This window comes from Cololabis saira, chromosome 2, assembly GCF_033807715.1.
Source record: "Cololabis saira isolate AMF1-May2022 chromosome 2, fColSai1.1, whole genome shotgun sequence".
NCBI lineage: Eukaryota > Metazoa > Chordata > Actinopteri > Beloniformes > Belonidae > Cololabis > Cololabis saira.
The window spans coordinates 22,643,972-22,662,074 of NC_084588.1; the positions used below are offsets into that span (position 1 = coordinate 22,643,972).

Below are 18,103 nucleotides of genomic sequence, written 5' to 3' on the forward strand. Positions count from 1 at the left end.
TAACTGCACTCACTAACATCAAATAGAGTGATACAAGGTACACACATCTGGACTATGGAAACATTGGATGTTTGCATCTATTTTAATGTGACCTGTAATTTTTATGTATTTTATATGGAACCTTTTGAGTCTGCAATAAAGTATTCATATCATATCATATCCTATAATTAAAAGAAAATTAAAACAGTGGAGTGCTATTTGAAAACCAATATCTGTGGATGAAATAATTTCGTTTAAATAATTAAAGTATAGCATTACTCTTTTTTTCATTCCCATTTTTAAGAGTGTTGAAATTTAGGATCGGTGCTTGAGTGTCTTTCTCTGAGCTCCAGGTTTGAAAACATCCCCAACAGGTTCAAACAAAGTTTTTTTTTTCTTCTTTATTGAACACAATAAAACAACATAGAACAGTAATTAAATATGTTCTCGTAAAAATGATAGTATAATTAGTAGACATAATATGAGATGCTGTCAAATATAGAGCTATATAGAAAAAACAATTAACTATATATTGAAATAAAAGACAAACAGGGGTTTTTATAAGGTGCAAACTATAAAAGTATCACAGTAAAATCAGGCAAACAAAAGTGCCAAAAAAGAGGAGCAAGGACTGAGGCATGCATCAAAAAAGCAGAAAACAAGATATATCGTCACAAATCTTTTTAAAGAAGAATAATTTAAAATCATTTAAAAACCAATCAATGAATATGATATTTACCCATGAGAATAACTATATTTATTATGTCAGATACATTCGACTTCAAGTTATCTATAAACACCCCAAAAAATCTCACAAGCTGACTAGGTAAACACATATTTGACAAAAGACCCTTCTAGTCAAGCTTTTTAAAATGTTGTAAGGATAATGTGCACAAAAATATACTGCAAAAAGCCCAAACATCAAGTAAAAACATAAAAAAATCCCCTTTAGATAACGTGTTAAAGAAGAATTATAAGGATATTAAGAATTATTAAGGATAAGAAGAATTATTTAAAATCCTTTAGAAACCAAGTTCAAACAAACCTGCTTCGTCGCCAAAAAACGTTTGCGCATCGCTCATTCTCGCGATGTTTCGAGTTTTTGAACGAGAATACAAGCGGAAGTAAATACTCGTCATGGCAGCATCGTTTTGACTGAAAGGGGACGAAGTACCAACCAAAACGTGGATGTTACTTACTTTTACCGAACTAAAATCGCCACTAACAATCTTATTCTGTGATTCAAACACATTGAAGCAGCATCCCCGCGCTCCCTGCACTGTAGTAGTAAATACCAGCCGAGGTTTGGCAGCACGTTTGGGGCCTGTGTGTGCTAAGCTGCTAGCAGCGCCAGCGCGGCGGTGCTGCTATCGACTCTGCCTGCTCCTGCAGCCACTACAACCAGCTCATGTCGGTGTAAAGACACCAGTACCAGCGACCCCAGCTAGTCCTAAGCCTGGCCGCAGTGGTGGGGAGTTCTGGTTGGAGTTAAGATGATAATTGAAAACATTGATGCTTTGAAAACATGGCTGTCTGAAACCCTGGAGCCCATGTGAGTCCGCAGAGCTGCACACTCTTTATCCAGTATTCAGGCTGTGGCAGGAAGTTATTAGTGTTATTTTATTGTAAAGTTACAGTGTAGCTGATGTCTGGGTCATATTTGTTATATATAAACTATTTATTTTTAATAATAATTTAATAATTCATTAAATCTCTTCTTAAAACCCACCTTTTCTCCTTGGCTTTTAACACCTAGCAAGACAGTTGTGCTTATTTTATCCTTTTTAGTATTTTATTCTTTTATCTTCTATTTTATCCTTTTTATTCACTTAACTTATCATGATTGTTTTATTTATGTGCCCTGTGCCTTATGGTGTGTTGTCTTTCATTTGCCTGTCCAGCACTTTGGACCATGTTGGTGTTTTTAAAGTGCTTTATAAATAAAGTTGTATTGTATAATGTAATAATTTCTTTCAAAACCTTGTAGTGAAGCTTGTACGTGTTATGGAGTGTTTTCTTCTCTTTTTACAGTTGTGATGCAGACCCTTCTGCACTCGCCAAGTATGTTGTAGCTCTGGTGAAGAAAGACAAAACTGAGAAGGAACTTAAAGCTCTGTGTATAGACCAGTTGGATGTATTTCTTCAAAAAGGTAAATGTAAAAGCTTAACTTTATAGCTGTTACATTAAAATGTTTTGGTTTTCTTTGTTCATACATGGTTAAAAATGGTTGTCATTTATTTTAATCCATTTCTTTTTTTTTTTTTTTTTAGAAACCCAGCCATTTGTGGACAAGCTGTTTGAAGCTATTGACAACAAAAGCTTCCTCCCTCAGCCAGAACAGCCATCATCGCTGGTTAAAGTTGAGAAGGAGGAGCTGAAGAAAGATGAGGTGATGAGATGTTATAGTACTTTAGTTCTGTCAAATATATATAAGCCAAACAGTAGGAGGGCGTCTTATGCAAGTAGGATCAGAAGCCACCAACAGATATTTGTTTTTTGACATGAATCTGGTTGCAACTGCTGTGGGATCGTCATATCTAAATATACAATTTCATTAAATCAAGACATCACCACCATCAAAAACTTTTATTCTTGTATTACTGCATTGTTTAGTCTTTACTGCATTTTAGTCTTTCTAGTTGCGTTGGTAGGAATTTCCCCAGGGAATCATCATTGCTCATTTTACTTAGCTTCATCTGCATATACATCTCACTTAAGCGGTAAAAGCAATGCCCATAAAGTAGGACTGTTTTGCCTGCATGTCTAAATGAAGGCACAAGAAAAAGAGATACAAATGACTTCTGCCTGATTAACATAATGTGCTTGCTATGATGGGGTTGATGAAGCTTTTAATGTTTAACATTTTATATCTGAAAAGTGTTTCTCATACATATATATATATATATATATATATATATATATATATATATATATATATATATATATATATATATATATATATATATATATATTTAAAGTTAATCACTAATTACCTTTATTTTTGCACAGACAAATAGGGAAGAAGAACGAGACAAGAAGTTTTCTCGGCGAGTGAACCATAGCCCTCTGCAATCAAGCTCCCGCTATGGCAGAGATGTCAGGTATGGTTTACATTTGTATAACAAAGTCTGTTTTAACTTTTGCTATATGCTTTAATTCTGGGTCTGTACCCTACAAATTGGAATGGTTCACTGACCGATTCTGGTTGTCTTATGTTGTAGTTTTTGTGTTGGTTGGCCCTTCAGGTACCCAGATTTTCAGTTTGAAGCACCAAACCAAGTACATATATTTTTCATAATATGTCTCTTTTTCTAGGAGAGGAGATGACCGTAAGAGAGATGATCGCTCCAGGAAGAGAGATTATGATCGCAACCCACCAAGGAGGGATTTGTACCGCGATCGCTACAATCGGAGGAGAGGTCGCAGTTATAGTCGTAGTAGGAGCCGAAGTTGGAGCAAAGACCGAATCCGAGACCGCGACAGAGAGAGGGATAGAGATAGGGACAGAGACCGAGATCGTAGCAGGAGCCGGTCTCTCAGCAGAACTAGATCCAGAAGCAGGAGTCGAGGTAAGGATGAACCTCACACAGAATTTAAGCACAAGTCGTTCACATGTCGATGTGCAGGTTTATCTAATTTTGATATATGCATGTTAGTTTCATTGAGCATGAAATTAACTAATTGTATACCCTAATTTTACATACATTTATGAATTGAACAGGTTGAAATACCTGATCATATATATAGATATACCAGTAGGCCTGTGTTGAAAAAATCGATTCTCCGATTTTAAATCGATTCTCATATTAATTCCTAAAAATCGATTCAAATGTCTAAAGATCGATTTAATTTTTTTTTTTTTTTTTTTTTTTTTTTATCACTACATTACAACTTTTGGTACTTTTTTGTTTATGCCCAAAAAAAAGAATATTTTGTTGGACAGGAGAATAACTGGTGCCATGTTTTTGCCTTTAAATATGTTTAAAGGTATGAAAACATTAAAGTTTTCAGTTATAATTGCATACATTGTCTATATGTCTTTGCTTTATATACTGTCTTGGGGTTACATTTGCATAAATGTTAAAAACCAAATTCTCATAAATGGGGGAAAAATAAAAGCGATTTCTTTCGTCCTCTGTTTCCTCCCTGGATCTGTTTGATAATTCTGACCCACACCATGTTTCTGAAAGCAGTTCTATCAGCATTCTGGGAGGTGATTGGTCCTTACAGCATCATTAGCTGCCAATACTTGCTGTTGAATCTCAATATAATACTAGTATTAATATGTTGCATAACTAGACAGTCATATAATTCATGCAACAGCTGAAAAAACAGTTTTATTAACAGTAACCCAAATCAATATCGGATCGTGATAATCGATTCTGAATCTTAAGAATCGGAATCGAATCGATTCTTGATATTTGAATCGATCCCCAGCCCTATATACCAGTATACACCAAATCACGGCTAGTTATTGAGGAATGAATATACTAAAGATGAAAGAAATAAAAATTACCTGTCACATTTTGCAACTAAAATATTCTTTTGATCTGTGGTATTTATGGATTCCTTAATGGTATTGGTATGTGGGTTATTCTTGTCATTCCATAGATCGAGATTCAGGAAAGTTAAAGTATGACCACGATCGAGTTGACAGGTCAGAGGGTGCTGACGTCTATACTCCAGCAGCACTCGTCACCACAGCAACCACTTCTCACTTCCCTGTGCCATCACTGAGTAGCACCATTACAGTCATTGCCCCCACACATCATCACAGCAACAACACGACGGAGAGCTGGTCAGACTTCCGCTCTGAGCACCCCGTGGATCGTGCTCCTTTTAATCGGGGACCACCACCTCCACAGAGGAAGCGATGCCGTGACTACGATGGTAAGGAAAGCTGATGTACTTTATTGTTATTATTACTAAAGGAGAGAATGTTGACTGTCGGTTGATCCTTTGATTTAAAACAAATATATATACATTTTTTTTTTTTTTTTTTACAGAAAAAGGTTTCTGCATGCGAGGAGACATGTGTCCTTTTGATCATGGGAGTGATCCAGTTGTGGTGGAGGATGTCAATCTGCCCAGTATGTTGCCCTTCCAACCCCCACCAATCCCAGGTGTGGAGCCACCACCGCCTCCAGGTCTCCCACCACCACCACCACTCATGAGCCCCCCACCTGTGAATCTCCGGCCCCCTGTGCCCCCACCAGGGGCCCTCCCACCCAGCCTTCCACCTGTTGCAGGTACAAATTTAGATATTTTTCATTAATCCCTGATATATGGGTTCAGAATTTCCCAAACACATGTTGCAAATATGCCAATTAGATTTCAAAAGACAAAAAAAGAAATGTATTATTGTCTACTGAGTGCTTCTTGTTTGATATTTACAAAAATGACAACAATAATGTAGAAAGTGTTAAAATAAAATGTGGACACAGCCCCTCCTTTTTTATTTTTAGATGAGAAAGCTGTTTAAGAATTGTCACTTGGTAGCAGCTTATATATGTGTGTACCAACAGATGCTGAGATTCAAGAGGGAAATCCATTTTTATTAACTAATAATTAAAAAAAAAAAAAATGCTTCAAACTGAAATGGCCTATAGAGCTCAAATCAATCTTCAAAGTTAACCAGAAATATTAAGAAAAAAAAGATCAATGTTGGAAAAGCTAAACTTGGAGAATCTTTAACAGTTCATAATTGAGTAGATTTACAGATTAATGTGAAAAATTATTTATTTTTTATTTTTTTCCTTTTTTTTATTTTTACATCATGAAACAGGCCCCCCTCCTCCACTTCCTCCTCTACAACCTGCAGGCATGGATGCTCCTCCTAATTCTATCACCAGCTCTGTTCCCACCATCGTTACCTCTGGGATGCGCTCGTCACTTCCCCAGGCCTCAGTGCCACTCTTCACTTCTGGTAATGGTTTATGACATCTATAAGTTATTTCATTATCATTGTAAGATAGGCTGACTACATTATGAATTAAAATATCTTCTATGTGCTCACCAGACCGCTATGATACAGATGTGTACAATCCTGAGGCTCCCAGCATCACCAACACTTCGAGGCCAATCTACCGCCACCGGGTTAATGCGCAAAGACCCAACTTAATTGGCCTCACCATGGGGGAGGTCGACCATCCACAGAGAGGTATTTTATACTTAAAAGCATTTAACCCTTTAACAGATTGTATTAAAGTGGGACTTTTGGCATTGTGGTAATTTGTTGCTGTTTCAAAAAGAGCATCGCAGGCTTTAGTGTTTTTTGATGTTTTTAGAAGTAATGTGCTAGAGTTGTAATTTCCTATTGAGCAGTCTATGCTTATCCTTCCTCAGACAAGATCCCTAACAACAGTATGAGAATCGTGATGGAATCTGAATCGAGGAAGCGATTAGGTCCCTCACATGATGGTAGTTTAACCTCCAAGAAGCCTTGGTTTGATAGGTAGGTGTACAAAAACAGCATTCACATGCTGTTTCCAAACATTTTTAAAGTGTACAATGTTATATGTTATATATGCATCGTTGCTTTCTCTTATCAGACCAAACTTCAACAAACCCAACCACCAGGGCTACCACAAAAGAACTCCGTTCTCTCCTAATGCCAAGCTGCTTGTTCGGCAAATTCCTCCTGAGCTCAACAACATCAGCAAGCTCAATGAACATTTTGGCAAGTTTGGCACCATCGTCAACTTGCAGGTCAGTCCCTTTGTGATACATATATATGCAAGTTACAGCTTTCAGTGTGAGTTGGTTGAAAAATGTATATAATACAGACCAAAAGTTTGGACACACCTTTTCATTCAAACAAATGGGGAAGTGTGTCCAAACCTTTGGTCTGTACTGTATCTAAGATGTCAATGGTTTGTATCTCGAGTTTTACAAGAAAAAATATCTTTAGGTACAATTTTGAAGTACCTTTTTAAAAAAAAAAAAAAATAATAATTTGATAACCTGATTTTGCTGTAAAATATGCATAAATCTTCCCACATAACTGTAGGATTTACCTTAAGGTGGTGCTGTACCACCTTAAGAACAAACCAATCACACCATGTCTTTGATGTTTACAGGTGGCCTACCAGAATGACCCAGAGGGGGCACTGATACAGTTTGCATCTCCAGAGGAAGCGAAGCGGGCTATGCACAGTACAGAAGCTGTTCTCAACAATCGATTCATCAAGGTGTTCTGGTTTCGTGAAGAACAGGGTGATGGACAGGGCCAGTCTCACTCCCAGCAGCCTCCGCCACAACCAGCCTCGGTAGAAGTTCACGTTATCTCTGAACGGAAATCTTTTATTGCATTGTGCATTATGTAGATTGATGATAAAGTAAATTAGAAGGCAACAATAAGCTCTTGGTGTTGATTTCTAAAAATGTAGACATTTCATAAACATCCTGCTCAGGAGTGGTGACTTAAAGCAGTTTTCTCTGCTTCACGAAGATGTTACGGATGGAATTTTTTTTTTGTAATCATCATGGCATCATGACAAATGGCCTAATTGATAAATCACCGCTTGTTGACCCGTTCCTGCATGATTTAGAATTTTTTTTTTTTTTCTTTTTTTTGCAAAACCCAGACTGATGCAAAAGCTCCTTGTTGGCTCCCGTTTTGGCTCTGGGAAACGCTAGTTGCATGAATGCCAACCACCCCCCCCTTTTTAGGTGCAGAACAGACTAACCTTTTTCGGTGGGGATTACAAGTAAATCAGAGAGAGTTAACGTCACTGAATTAGTTACATGGTACTCATGCACCTAAAAGTTCGACAGTACATATAATCTGGAATATTCAATAAGGATTTTATTTTTTAAATGCATTTATCCTTTTGTCAATCTTCCGAAGCAGATGCCAGAAACGACTCTTAAGCAGTCGGTCAAGGATCGCCTCGGGCCCCTGCTCCCTGCAAATTCTGAGCCCTCTCAAGAGTCCAGTGTTACTTCCCAGGTACGTGTGGATAGTGTTGTTGGAAATGTGCTCTATTTTCATTTACGTGTCAAAATGTGCAGGTGAAATGTGTAAACAGGCTTTCTTTCCTTCGCTTTTCAGAATACCTCTAAAGTGTCAGTAAAGGATCGTTTGGGTTTCTCCGCCAAACAAGCCACTCCTGTTGAAAAAGTAAGTGTCTGTTCTATCCAGAGGAATTCATCTTCTTTTTCAAATGTTTATATGCTCTGTCTTCATCTCCTTTTCAGGTGTTTTCAACATCTATGGGCCTCACAAAGACTGTATACAATCCTGCTGCTCTGAAGTCAGTCCAAAGGACCTCGGAGGAAGCCCTGAAGAAGAAACAGGTGAGAACTGAATTGTAGGTTAGAAAAAGGCCAGAGGAAAGACTTTGAACAAATGGCAACATTGTCCTTAACAGATGTAATATTACTGATTTCACAGGAAGCCCTAAAACTACAGCAGGATGTGAGGAAGAAGAAGCAGGAAATATTAGAGAAGCACATCGAGACACAGAAGGTAAGACAGTTTTCTAATATTTATACCTGTCAATATTTCGACTATCAAAATCTAACACTACAAAGTTGAATTTTAATGTGTTCTGTGAAAGACTTCTGAATCACCACTCAGGTCCTTGAGTGTTATTGTTGGTGCATGTATTCCGAGTTTTTTGCATTTGTTTAGGACAGCAAAATGGGGTATATTTCTGACTTTGTTTTTTTCTCTCCCTTCTTCAGCTTCTAATATCAAAACTTGAAAAGAACAAAGCAATAAAGGCAGAAGATAAAGCCAAGATCATGGAAACTTTGGGGGCATTAACAAAAAGCATCACCAAACTGCAAGAAGAGATAAAGGGAATCTCCAGCTGCATCAACCCGCTCCGGACCGCCAAGAGCAAGGCCCAGGTACTACTCGACACAGAGGCCCCTTCACAAAGCTGTGCTTTCTTTCTCTGAATTTTACAGAAAACATACTTTCCTTACATCAAGTATGATATAAAATGTTTCTCACACAATGTTAAAACTTGAGTGCGCCTCCCAGGTATATGTAGGAATCCATTCAGATATTTATTTTATTTACACCAACGGTAAATCCATTCAACCCTTCATTCTTTGTCCCACACAAAAAAAAAATTAAATACTTTTTAGGTTTTTTGTTGCAACATTGAATGCTTTTTCAGGACACTTAAAACACTATTTTGTCAAGAAAACACATTGCAAAACATTGTAGCAACTACAGACTGCCCTTTCCAGCTGCAGGCTCAGAGATGGAAGAGCTTGCACCATCGCATTACCATAATGACCAGTACGCGGTAGATGATGCAGTGGTATTTATAGACTATTCCAGTCACTGCTCCCCAAATTGCCACAAATATAATTAGATTATGTGGGAAATGCCAAAGTAATAACAGATTCAGATGTTTTTATTGAACTAGTTGTCATTGACAGGCACAAAAAGAACTATTGGATGCAGAGCTGGACCTGTATCAGAAGACTCAGGCTGGAGAGGACACAGCTTCGCTAAAGATCAAGTATACGCAGCTCCAAATTGAGGTACTGAGTAAACTTGGAGAACTTTTTTTTTTTGTTTAAAGTTTAAAATGAGTTGTATTATTGATGTTATCACAGCAACTATTTGGAGACCATTTTGTACTAACTTGAAATGGTTTCTTGACAATAGTTATGTTTTTATTTTACGTGTTTACGTGTTTTCATGTCCTTCAGGCAGCTAAAAGGGGACTCCTCTCGCCAGGGCGAGGCCGGGGTGTCCATGCTGGGGGCCGTGGTGCTCTCAGGGCCCGGGGTAGAGGCTCCAGGGGGCGGGGAAGAGGCGTACCCATGCATGCAGTGGTGGACCATCGACCCAGAGCGCTGGAAATTTCTGGTTTCACCGATGTAGACCGAGTAGACCTGCTGCCACACTTTGCTGTAAGTCAGTCTAAGGAAATGTAAAAGGAATGCCAATAATTGGCTATCCATGCAGTGGTTTTGAAGGTACACCAAGAGTAATGAAATTGTGAATTGTAACTATTGTTGTACAGCAAAAACACTAAACCATATCCACTGACGTTTATAACAGCACGGTACATTCATCCGGTCAGATCTATCAGAAATCTAAAGAGGAGGGGAAGATAAAAAAAATAAAGTATTCATCTGAAAAAAAAGAGCATGCCTCTGATACAAGAGTGAAATAGTGTTCATAACGGAGCATTCCTGGACCATGTACGTACAAAACGAAACAGAGTTGCAGACCCAATATTTTCAGTTTTCTTTTCCTTCTCAAAGATGCCTTTCGGCCATCTGAGTTGCATGTGATTTGCCTTTGCCCCATTTATTCCACTGAAGCCTAGAAAGGACAGCTGGTTGCTTCAGATATTATTCACCAGACTCAAGAGATGTCATAGCACACATTAAGGTACTAACTCCTTACTGGAAATGCCACCACGTCTGCTCTTTTGCATGTCCAAAATCCATAGATCTAGTACATTTCAGTCTGTATGGAAACCATAAAATGACGAAACAGAATTTTACATTTGGAAAATAGTCTACACACTTGACTGCATGTTCTGCAAACATCTAAGTTAGCATTTTTGCCAGAAACAAAAGCTTCCCTACAAGTTTAGCAATACTTTAATTATACTGTGAAACGGTAAAGACTGTTTATGCACTCACAATGCAGACGCGCTTTCTTACGTGATAGTTTTTCTGTTCAGGGGTCCTGTTCTGCACAGTTGTTCAATTCAAAAATACGTCTAGTTCCTGAAGGAAAAAATTATAATGTGCACACAGCGATTTTACATTTGTGTGTTGCATGTTTGATTTCACTGTCAACATAAATGCAATAATTTAAGCAAACAGTGGTGCAATTAATACAATGATGAGGTGTAAAGTTGTGTTTTAAGTGTAAAGCCTTTACGGCAGTGATCACTACATAGAAAAATGAGCTCAATATTTGAATTACTACAAATATATTTGATGAGCAACATTTTTATATCTTAACTTTCCAAAATAGTAAAAGATATTGGCGTGGAACTAAGTTTGTTGCTTCCCTCTGGCCCCGTGCTGCTCTCTCACATGGTACTTAAGCTCCATCCCACCCAAAGCTCACATAATGGATGTGGTTGTGGTTGCATATCGGAGGAATGCCTGCTGGCTCACTGTTTTGCCAACAGGATTTAAAGTTTTAGATTTAGACTTAAAAACCTTTTAAGTGGATTACCCCCTGTAATACACCCCAGTATGATCTGATTTGTAAGATGATCGGACTTGTGTGATCGGTCGTAAACTTCTTATTAACTACAGCAAACACCTGGTAACAGTAATGTAAATAAACAAACAAGAAAAAGGGTAGTTATTCAGTTATTTATTTTGCATAGTTTGATTTATGGTTCTTGTCTTTATAATTTGTGTTTAAAGCAGCACAACGTAACTTTCAGCTTTTCTGAGTTTGGCGGCATCTTTTGGACAAAAGCGGTAGTGCTTTACCAGAAAGAACACTACGTTTCCCATGAGCACCAGCGCGTACTGCCGGAAAACTCCTGTCCCCGTCGCTGCATTTGTTTTGAGAGAAGACGGGACGCTTTTCTGTTTCACCTAGTGAACAGACGGAACGCAAAAAAAAATATGTTAAACTGCTGGAAAGAAACTGGAATTTACCGGGATACCTTAAACAAGGAAGCCAGGGAGCAGTATATGGAGAAAATAATTATTATTAACGGTCTGGATCCATATGAAATCCCTGCTGAAGAGCCATGTGTTTCAATAAATTTGTATAATAGTACAACATACAGTACATGTTTTGTATCCCTCTTACTTCTCTTTTCTTTTTTTTGACTGCTATATTATGCTGAAGAGGCTCCGAGGCGTGAGCAATATTTTTGTTTTCCTCGTGAGATTATTTTTTTCCTCTGCAGCTACAAATAAGAGTTAATATTTTTTCCTCAACAAACTAGTTTTATCTGAAGATTTGGGTTAATTGCACCGCAGAGAGCTGGCCAGCAACTGCGTTTAGCTGGAGAAGTGGGGAATAAAACCCGTGTTTTGATCCGACCCGGTCTGCGTGAGTGTTTGTGTTTAAAGGCTGATTTATGGTTCTGCGTTAAATCGACGCAGAGCCTACGGCGTAGGGTACGCGGCGACACGCACCGTACGTTGCGCGTCGCCACATACCCTACGCCGTAGGTCTGCGTTGATCTAACGCAGAACCATAATTCAGGCTTTACTGTGTGGAAGCCGGTGTTTGGTCGTTACAGCCGCGATCCAAAGCGAGCCGACGACTCTTTCACTCTTTTACTTTGTTATATCAGATACTTGGCCTGCGTGGTTCTGCCTCCGAGCAGGAAACCGTTGAAAAGTTAAACCATTAGGATCTTTTCCCCACGTCTGTTTTGTGGAGCTGCTGCAGCTACAACAGCAACGGGTTCTGAGGAGCTCTGCGCTCCAAGCCCCGCCCATTTTCGTCTCGACTGCGAATCGGGAAGGAGGGGGAAGTGACGTATGCCGTAAAGCAGTCAAAGTCGTAACGATTTGTAGTTTTTTAGTGTGGCAGGGTTCCTACCATGCTCCTCAAAGTTACATAGTGCCAGTGAAGGCGATACAGACCCCTCAGACCATGACAGAGGTGCCATTAAACCTGTTGGAAGTTGATGTACCATCACAATGACTCTGGAAATATGATATTAAGGTGGAAAAGTTACGTAGTGTTGCTTTAACCACATTGTTGAGTTCAACAGACATGAGACTAGAACTGATATGTAATCTCACTTTGGCGTTAGGGACAATGACAGTAATATAGCTGCACTGTGAAAGTTGCTGAGAATGACGGCAATTAACACAGAAATATCAGGATTTAGACTATTTATATTGTCATTATGGCAGTTTTGTGACCAACGTGTGTGTGTGTGTGTGTTGTTTTTTTTGACAACTTTGAAGCAATTTGGAGAAATTGAAGATTGCCAGATGGATGAGAACAACATGTCTGCAGTCGTGACATACAAGACAAGAGCGGAGGCGGAGCAGGTGAAGTTTTTTTTTTTGTCTTTTTCTTTTCGTGCTTGCCGTTCAAACAGTGAATCCCTTCCTCTATATTTAGCCTTTCTGTGGACTGAATTATCTGGCTATATCCGAGAACTGCTCTTAAGCTTGTTTAGTTGATTCTTTTGTTTACCCGTCCTGCCCTCATGTGTCGGGTTCACCCGTAGGCGGCTCTGCACGGAGTGAGATTGAACAACCAGACGCTGCGCTTGGCCTGGCATAAACCCGCTCAGACCCTCAGTACTGTGGAGGCCGATGAGGAAGAACCCCAGGAGGATGAGGTTTGTAGATGTTGTTTTACTTTGGCTGCACCTTCAGTTTTGGATCAGGACTGATTTTCTTTCAATACTCTCACTTATGTTCAAATGAAAATCTGCATAAAAATGTACTTTCAGATTTTTGAAATACTAGAGTGGGGATGTTACTTTTAAACAACACTAGAGGGAGCCATTGCACGCATCATCAAGCTCTTTTTGCATTGAGAGACCTGTGCATGAACTTTCTTAAATACTTAATACTTGAGTACTATCTTACAAAAGTTTGTCTGAAGACTGGTGCTCTCATGTTGAGACGTGTTTCCTTCTTAAGATATTTTAAATGTCTGCATTTTTCATTGCCTTCTGTTCAGCCACTTTTTTCATCTGTAGTAATGTCAGCATTGTCATTCTCTTTTCAGTACCCAGAGGAGTCTCTGAGTGATGATGCATTGCTGCAGGATGACGACGAGGAAGATGATGACAACGAGCCTCGCTCATGGCGCAGATGAAGATTGAACCAGAAATTCTCTTCTTCTTGCACTGGTTTGGACAACAAGCAACAATCTAGCAACTTTATAGAATTCAATGCTTGTTTATAAATGAGCAGGGCACGCTTCACTAGCCGTTTAGTTTGTTTTTTTCCCCCTAACACATATGTAACTGGCAGAAGAAATATGTGCAGTTTGATCCATTTTAATATGTAAACCAGAATAAACAGTGATGATTTTTATTTTTTAATTTTTTTTTTTTAATGCTCTTAATATAGATATGTTTTTGTTTTCGGTTCTCAAAATGCAAATGGTCTGTCTGGACATGTGACAGCTGATCACTCAAAGACACATTTGTTGAACTTTCAGTTAAAAGAACTTGAGTTGTAATTTGACTGAATGAAAGACGGTGGCTTTTGCAGAATAGTGTTAGGTTGACTGGTTGAAATGCTTGTGTGTAAATATTTTATGTGTGGATTTAAGTGATTTGTATGAAAGCTTTGCTCTCAGTTCTTGGCTTTATTTTGGATTGTACAAAAAAAATAAAGAATTGAAATGGTCTAAAAAAAAAACTGCCAAAAACAAAAAAAGGAAAAATGTTTAAAAAAAAAAAAAAAGAAGAAAAAAACAAAAAAGACTGGCAGTGAGAAAAATAACACTCCTCCAAAAGAGGTGGGGAAAAGACCATTTCAAAAAAACAAAACAAAAAAACTTCCTTTTCACCTTAAGAGCAAACTTCCTGAAACGATTCCTTCTTTCATAAACTTTAATTTTGGGTTTGGATCGGTATGGTATTCAGACAAACTTTTCATGGCAAGGTGAGTACTTTTTTTCTCTCTCTCTCTCTCCCCCTCTCTCTCTCCCCCTCTCCCTCTCTCCTTTGGTCACATTTACCTTTAGTAAATGCATTCATACATAATATTTATGTGTATAAATGTTACCGACCACAGTTTGTGATGGACTGTGATTGTGATAGCAACTCGTCCGGGGCGGTTCCCGCCTCCCAGTGGCATCTAGGAAAAACTTTAGCTTTCAGTAACAACAGTAAGTGTTAACTAAATTAACTGAATGCTAATGAACACTAAATATTCTTTTTGTTTTCTTTTGCAGAGCTGCCAGCAGCCTCCAGGATGGTGCTTCTCTCTCTCTTATTTATTGTTTGTCAGTGTCTGTATGTAAATTCAAGTGTTGTTGTAATACAAATACATGTTTTTTAACAAAGAATTGTTAACACTGCCTTATGTGTGATAGCGGAATTGTGGTTACCACTATGAACTGTTTCTCAGTGTAATTGTACAATGAATTTTGTCGTTAGGAGAAATGAGTGAGGCTGAAAGGCAACATGAACTGCATTAAATGCAGATTAGCGATCACAGATTCCTAGAAACTTCCTAAATACATATGAGCTGCATCCACAAATTTTCAGATTGAGTGACGATGCAGCGGCAAAAGAGGAGAAGAGGCTGCTGTAGATTATAAACCCATATTTATGGTTTAAATGAATCCTAAATGTTTGGGGGTAATTTACTTACAGTATTCCTTTTAAAGACTTCCCTTGCTATCAGTCATAACTCAAAGCTAATTCATTTCACAATCAATTCTCAAACTTTCCTTACCGTGACCTTTCCCTAAACCTCTGTCTTTGTTTTCACCCCACCTCAGGGGTTAGTAAGCTATTTTACTTAACTCTTAACTGTTTCTAAACCATCACTGTCTTGAGTCTTTGTATTTGGCTAAAGGGGGGAAGAGTTTTGTGTATTGCACCTTCAGAGAGGCCCTCGACAATCGCTCAGCCTTGAATAAGAGAGGACGAATAATAACCCAATCAGTGCTCACCAGTTCATTGTTTCCAGGCTCCCCCTGGTTTCTGTCGGGCTTGCTGAGATAATTGTGAGAAATCAGATTTGCTCCTGTAAAATATCTGTTCGTCTCCCAAACCCTTTCCCCCCCGTGTTGTACCAAAAATCCCTCCCCTCATCTCTCTGTCTGTCAGTATGTGGGCGTTAAATGCCCCCTGCTGCCATCTCATTTACCCACCATGGTGACTTCAAACTCACACACGCTTCACCTGCACACGTGTGCCGTCGTGGTCTAGACCGAGTAACTTCAAATTAATCACGTCATTGACTTTATTGACACAAATGTGCACATTTGCTGACAATAATTTAGTGGTATTTTTTTTTTTTTTTTTAAATGACTGTGTCCTCAGTGTGACTGTGACAAACATGCAGGAATCCAAGAGTTTGCCCACCCTTTGTGTCTCTGTGGGCAGAGAATGTTTAAGTGCTCAGAAAATGTGATAACAATTTTAGAGCCCCATTGTCATCCATTATATGAATCCTTACTCTGATTTGTGTCAAAGAGAAAAATGGCATGACAATTTAAAAAGAGCTACTATAATCCCCCCCCCTTCTGTGTACTAGTTCGGCAGATGAACTGAAAGAGTGTTAGCTGAAAAAGAAAAACACAAAAAAAAGGCACATAGGTTTCCAAAGTCTCATTTGTATTTATTTGGAGATTTGTTGTTTGTCAGTTTCTCTGTGAAGTCTTTGGGGACTCAAGAAGTCGGTCATATAGCAATAACAAGGAAGATGCATAACATTACACATTTGTAATGTATTCATTTAAATATTATTACTGCATTTTCACAACACAAAAGCACGTCTTCACGCTAGTTTATACCAATTACTCTCAACCAGTCCTGCACATGCAGAAAAGTCGCCCTGATAGATGTTTTATGGGTGCACAAAGTAATATATTTTGGTCACTTATCAGTTTAAGGTGAAGGTATTAGGACGGTGCTTCTGATCAGAAACAAGCAGTGACCTCTTCCCAAACTGTGCCCCTGTGCCCCCCACCACCCCACCCACCCCCAATACTACAATGCCAGCTCTCTGTGCAGCTATTAATATTTTATGTGATCATGGGCTTCCATAAGCAAATTTCAGTCCCTGGCAAGTTGAGCCAAAGCATGATTAATTTAGTATTTATATCCTGACACCCCTTTAAACAACACAGGGCCCCTGGCCGCATAGAAAGGCACAGTTTGAAACAAAACTAGCAGCCTCTAAATCATAATCAGCACAAAGTCATTCAGCATTATTTGAGTTTGGGGACGCAGTAGCTGGAAGCCCAGCGGCAGGTGTTGAATCTGTGTGTAGGGCTGATGGGCGCGGTTGCACAGCGTCGTCACTAAAAATCTTTGTAATTAGTCAGCTGCAAGACAAAAATAAATTGATACATTGAAATTATTATTATTGAAAAAAAAGTTTTTTTAAATAAATATTCATGACAGCTCATGGTAATAAGCTTCATATAGTGAAATAAAAAACAAAAACAGTGTACCTCGGACACAAACTGTTGTTCACTTCTATTGCGCAGTGTCAAAAAACATGTTTGTCAGGTTAATTAATTTTAGTTTTTTCTTTTAATTAAAATATTTAAACATTTATTGAACTTTTCCCAGGCTTGGTACATGCAAACTCTGATATTTCACCATATAATGACTATTAATACATGATGGAGATATGTTGCAGGGGTATACAGTAGTACAGGTTCCCACTTAAAAGAAAAAAACAAACTCAAAACAACAGAACACATAAAAACAGGATTATCCACCTATATGTAGTCCCAAAATCTGTCCCAAGGTGTCACTCCCTTCCCCCTTGTTATCACTTAATCTCATTCATACATTCATAGGATGCAGTTTCAGTCATTATACAGGTCCCATTCTTCCACTTGTGGATGTTCTGATGCCTTTCTAATGTCTTTGAATGACTCAATACGTTTTTATTCTACCCACAGAGATGACAGAAATGTTACATTTAAATATATTGGCTAACGGATTTATCCCCCAGTAAGAAAAGCTCCAGGTTAGAAGAGACTTCTAAACCATTTTTTTTAATGTTTAAAGCCTGAGTCCAGAAAGATCTGATTAAAACACTTTCCCACATACAGAGCATAAAAGTTCCAGTTGCCTTTTAGCATATCCAAATTGACACTCAATAGTTTCATCCTGTACAATCTGGATGGTGTGTAATAGTATCCATGTAATATCTTACATTGCGGGCCTTTCTCACATATTTACCACAATCAGCCACAATTATTGTTCATTTATCACTTTCACACTCAAGCAGGACACCTCTGTGGGATCATCTTCACTTGGTCAGTCATTGCTTAGAGAAGAATTAGCAATTTTGTAAAATTGTAACGCTTCCCATTTTCCTAGTGGAAGGGTTAGGGTTATAGTCCATCACCATGTTATCAGTAGTATTTTATGGCTTTGAGATAATGCAGTTTTCTTATCTGCAATAATTCCAAAAGCTATCTTACTCCACCATTTTATCATATAAAAACACTGGATGTTCAAACAGATCGCTAATGATGCTTAAATC

At 38.4% G+C, this 18,103-nt stretch overlaps 1 protein-coding gene across 3 annotated transcripts; it reads left to right on the forward strand.

Moving 5' to 3' along the window:
• The first annotated feature begins 1,108 nt into the window (after positions 1 to 1,108).
• On the forward strand, positions 1,109 to 14,990 carry rbm26 (RNA binding motif protein 26). 3 transcript variants are annotated; one of them, XR_009784141.1, is made up of 23 exons: positions 1,109 to 1,531; positions 2,011 to 2,129; positions 2,251 to 2,369; positions 2,990 to 3,081; positions 3,296 to 3,549; positions 4,592 to 4,870; positions 4,987 to 5,229; positions 5,766 to 5,906; positions 6,000 to 6,140; positions 6,326 to 6,434; positions 6,532 to 6,688; positions 7,060 to 7,248; positions 7,830 to 7,931; positions 8,034 to 8,102; positions 8,180 to 8,278; positions 8,376 to 8,450; positions 8,669 to 8,836; positions 9,380 to 9,484; positions 9,656 to 9,859; positions 12,863 to 12,949; positions 13,132 to 13,245; positions 13,641 to 14,527; positions 14,820 to 14,990. XR_009784141.1 is itself a non-coding variant. In XM_061741267.1 (22 exons), exons 1-22 carry the CDS (start codon positions 1,473 to 1,475, stop codon positions 13,728 to 13,730), a joined length of 3,015 nt encoding a protein of 1,004 aa, XP_061597251.1. In that variant the 5' UTR covers positions 1,109 to 1,472; the 3' UTR covers positions 13,731 to 14,563. The 3 variants fall into 3 exon arrangements, 2 of the variants coding, with proteins under 2 accessions (XP_061597251.1, XP_061597266.1); XM_061741267.1 differs by lacking the exon at positions 14,820 to 14,990 and having other exon boundaries at positions 13,641 to 14,563; XM_061741282.1 differs by lacking the exon at positions 14,820 to 14,990 and having other exon boundaries at positions 7,833 to 7,931; positions 13,641 to 14,563.
• Positions 14,991 to 18,103: the final 3,113 nt, after the last annotated feature.

Bases quoted from the DNA above. Each gene is read 5' to 3' on its own strand.
- rbm26 (XM_061741267.1), top strand. From the start codon at position 1,473: ATGATAATTGAAAACATTGATGCTTTGAAAACATGGCTGTCTGAAACC. The intron at 2,370-2,989 runs GTGATGAGATGT...ATTTTTGCACAG, and splicing joins AGGAGCTGAAGAAAGATGAG to ACAAATAGGGAAGAAGAACG. The intron at 5,230-5,765 runs GTACAAATTTAG...ATCATGAAACAG, and splicing joins CAGCCTTCCACCTGTTGCAG to GCCCCCCTCCTCCACTTCCT.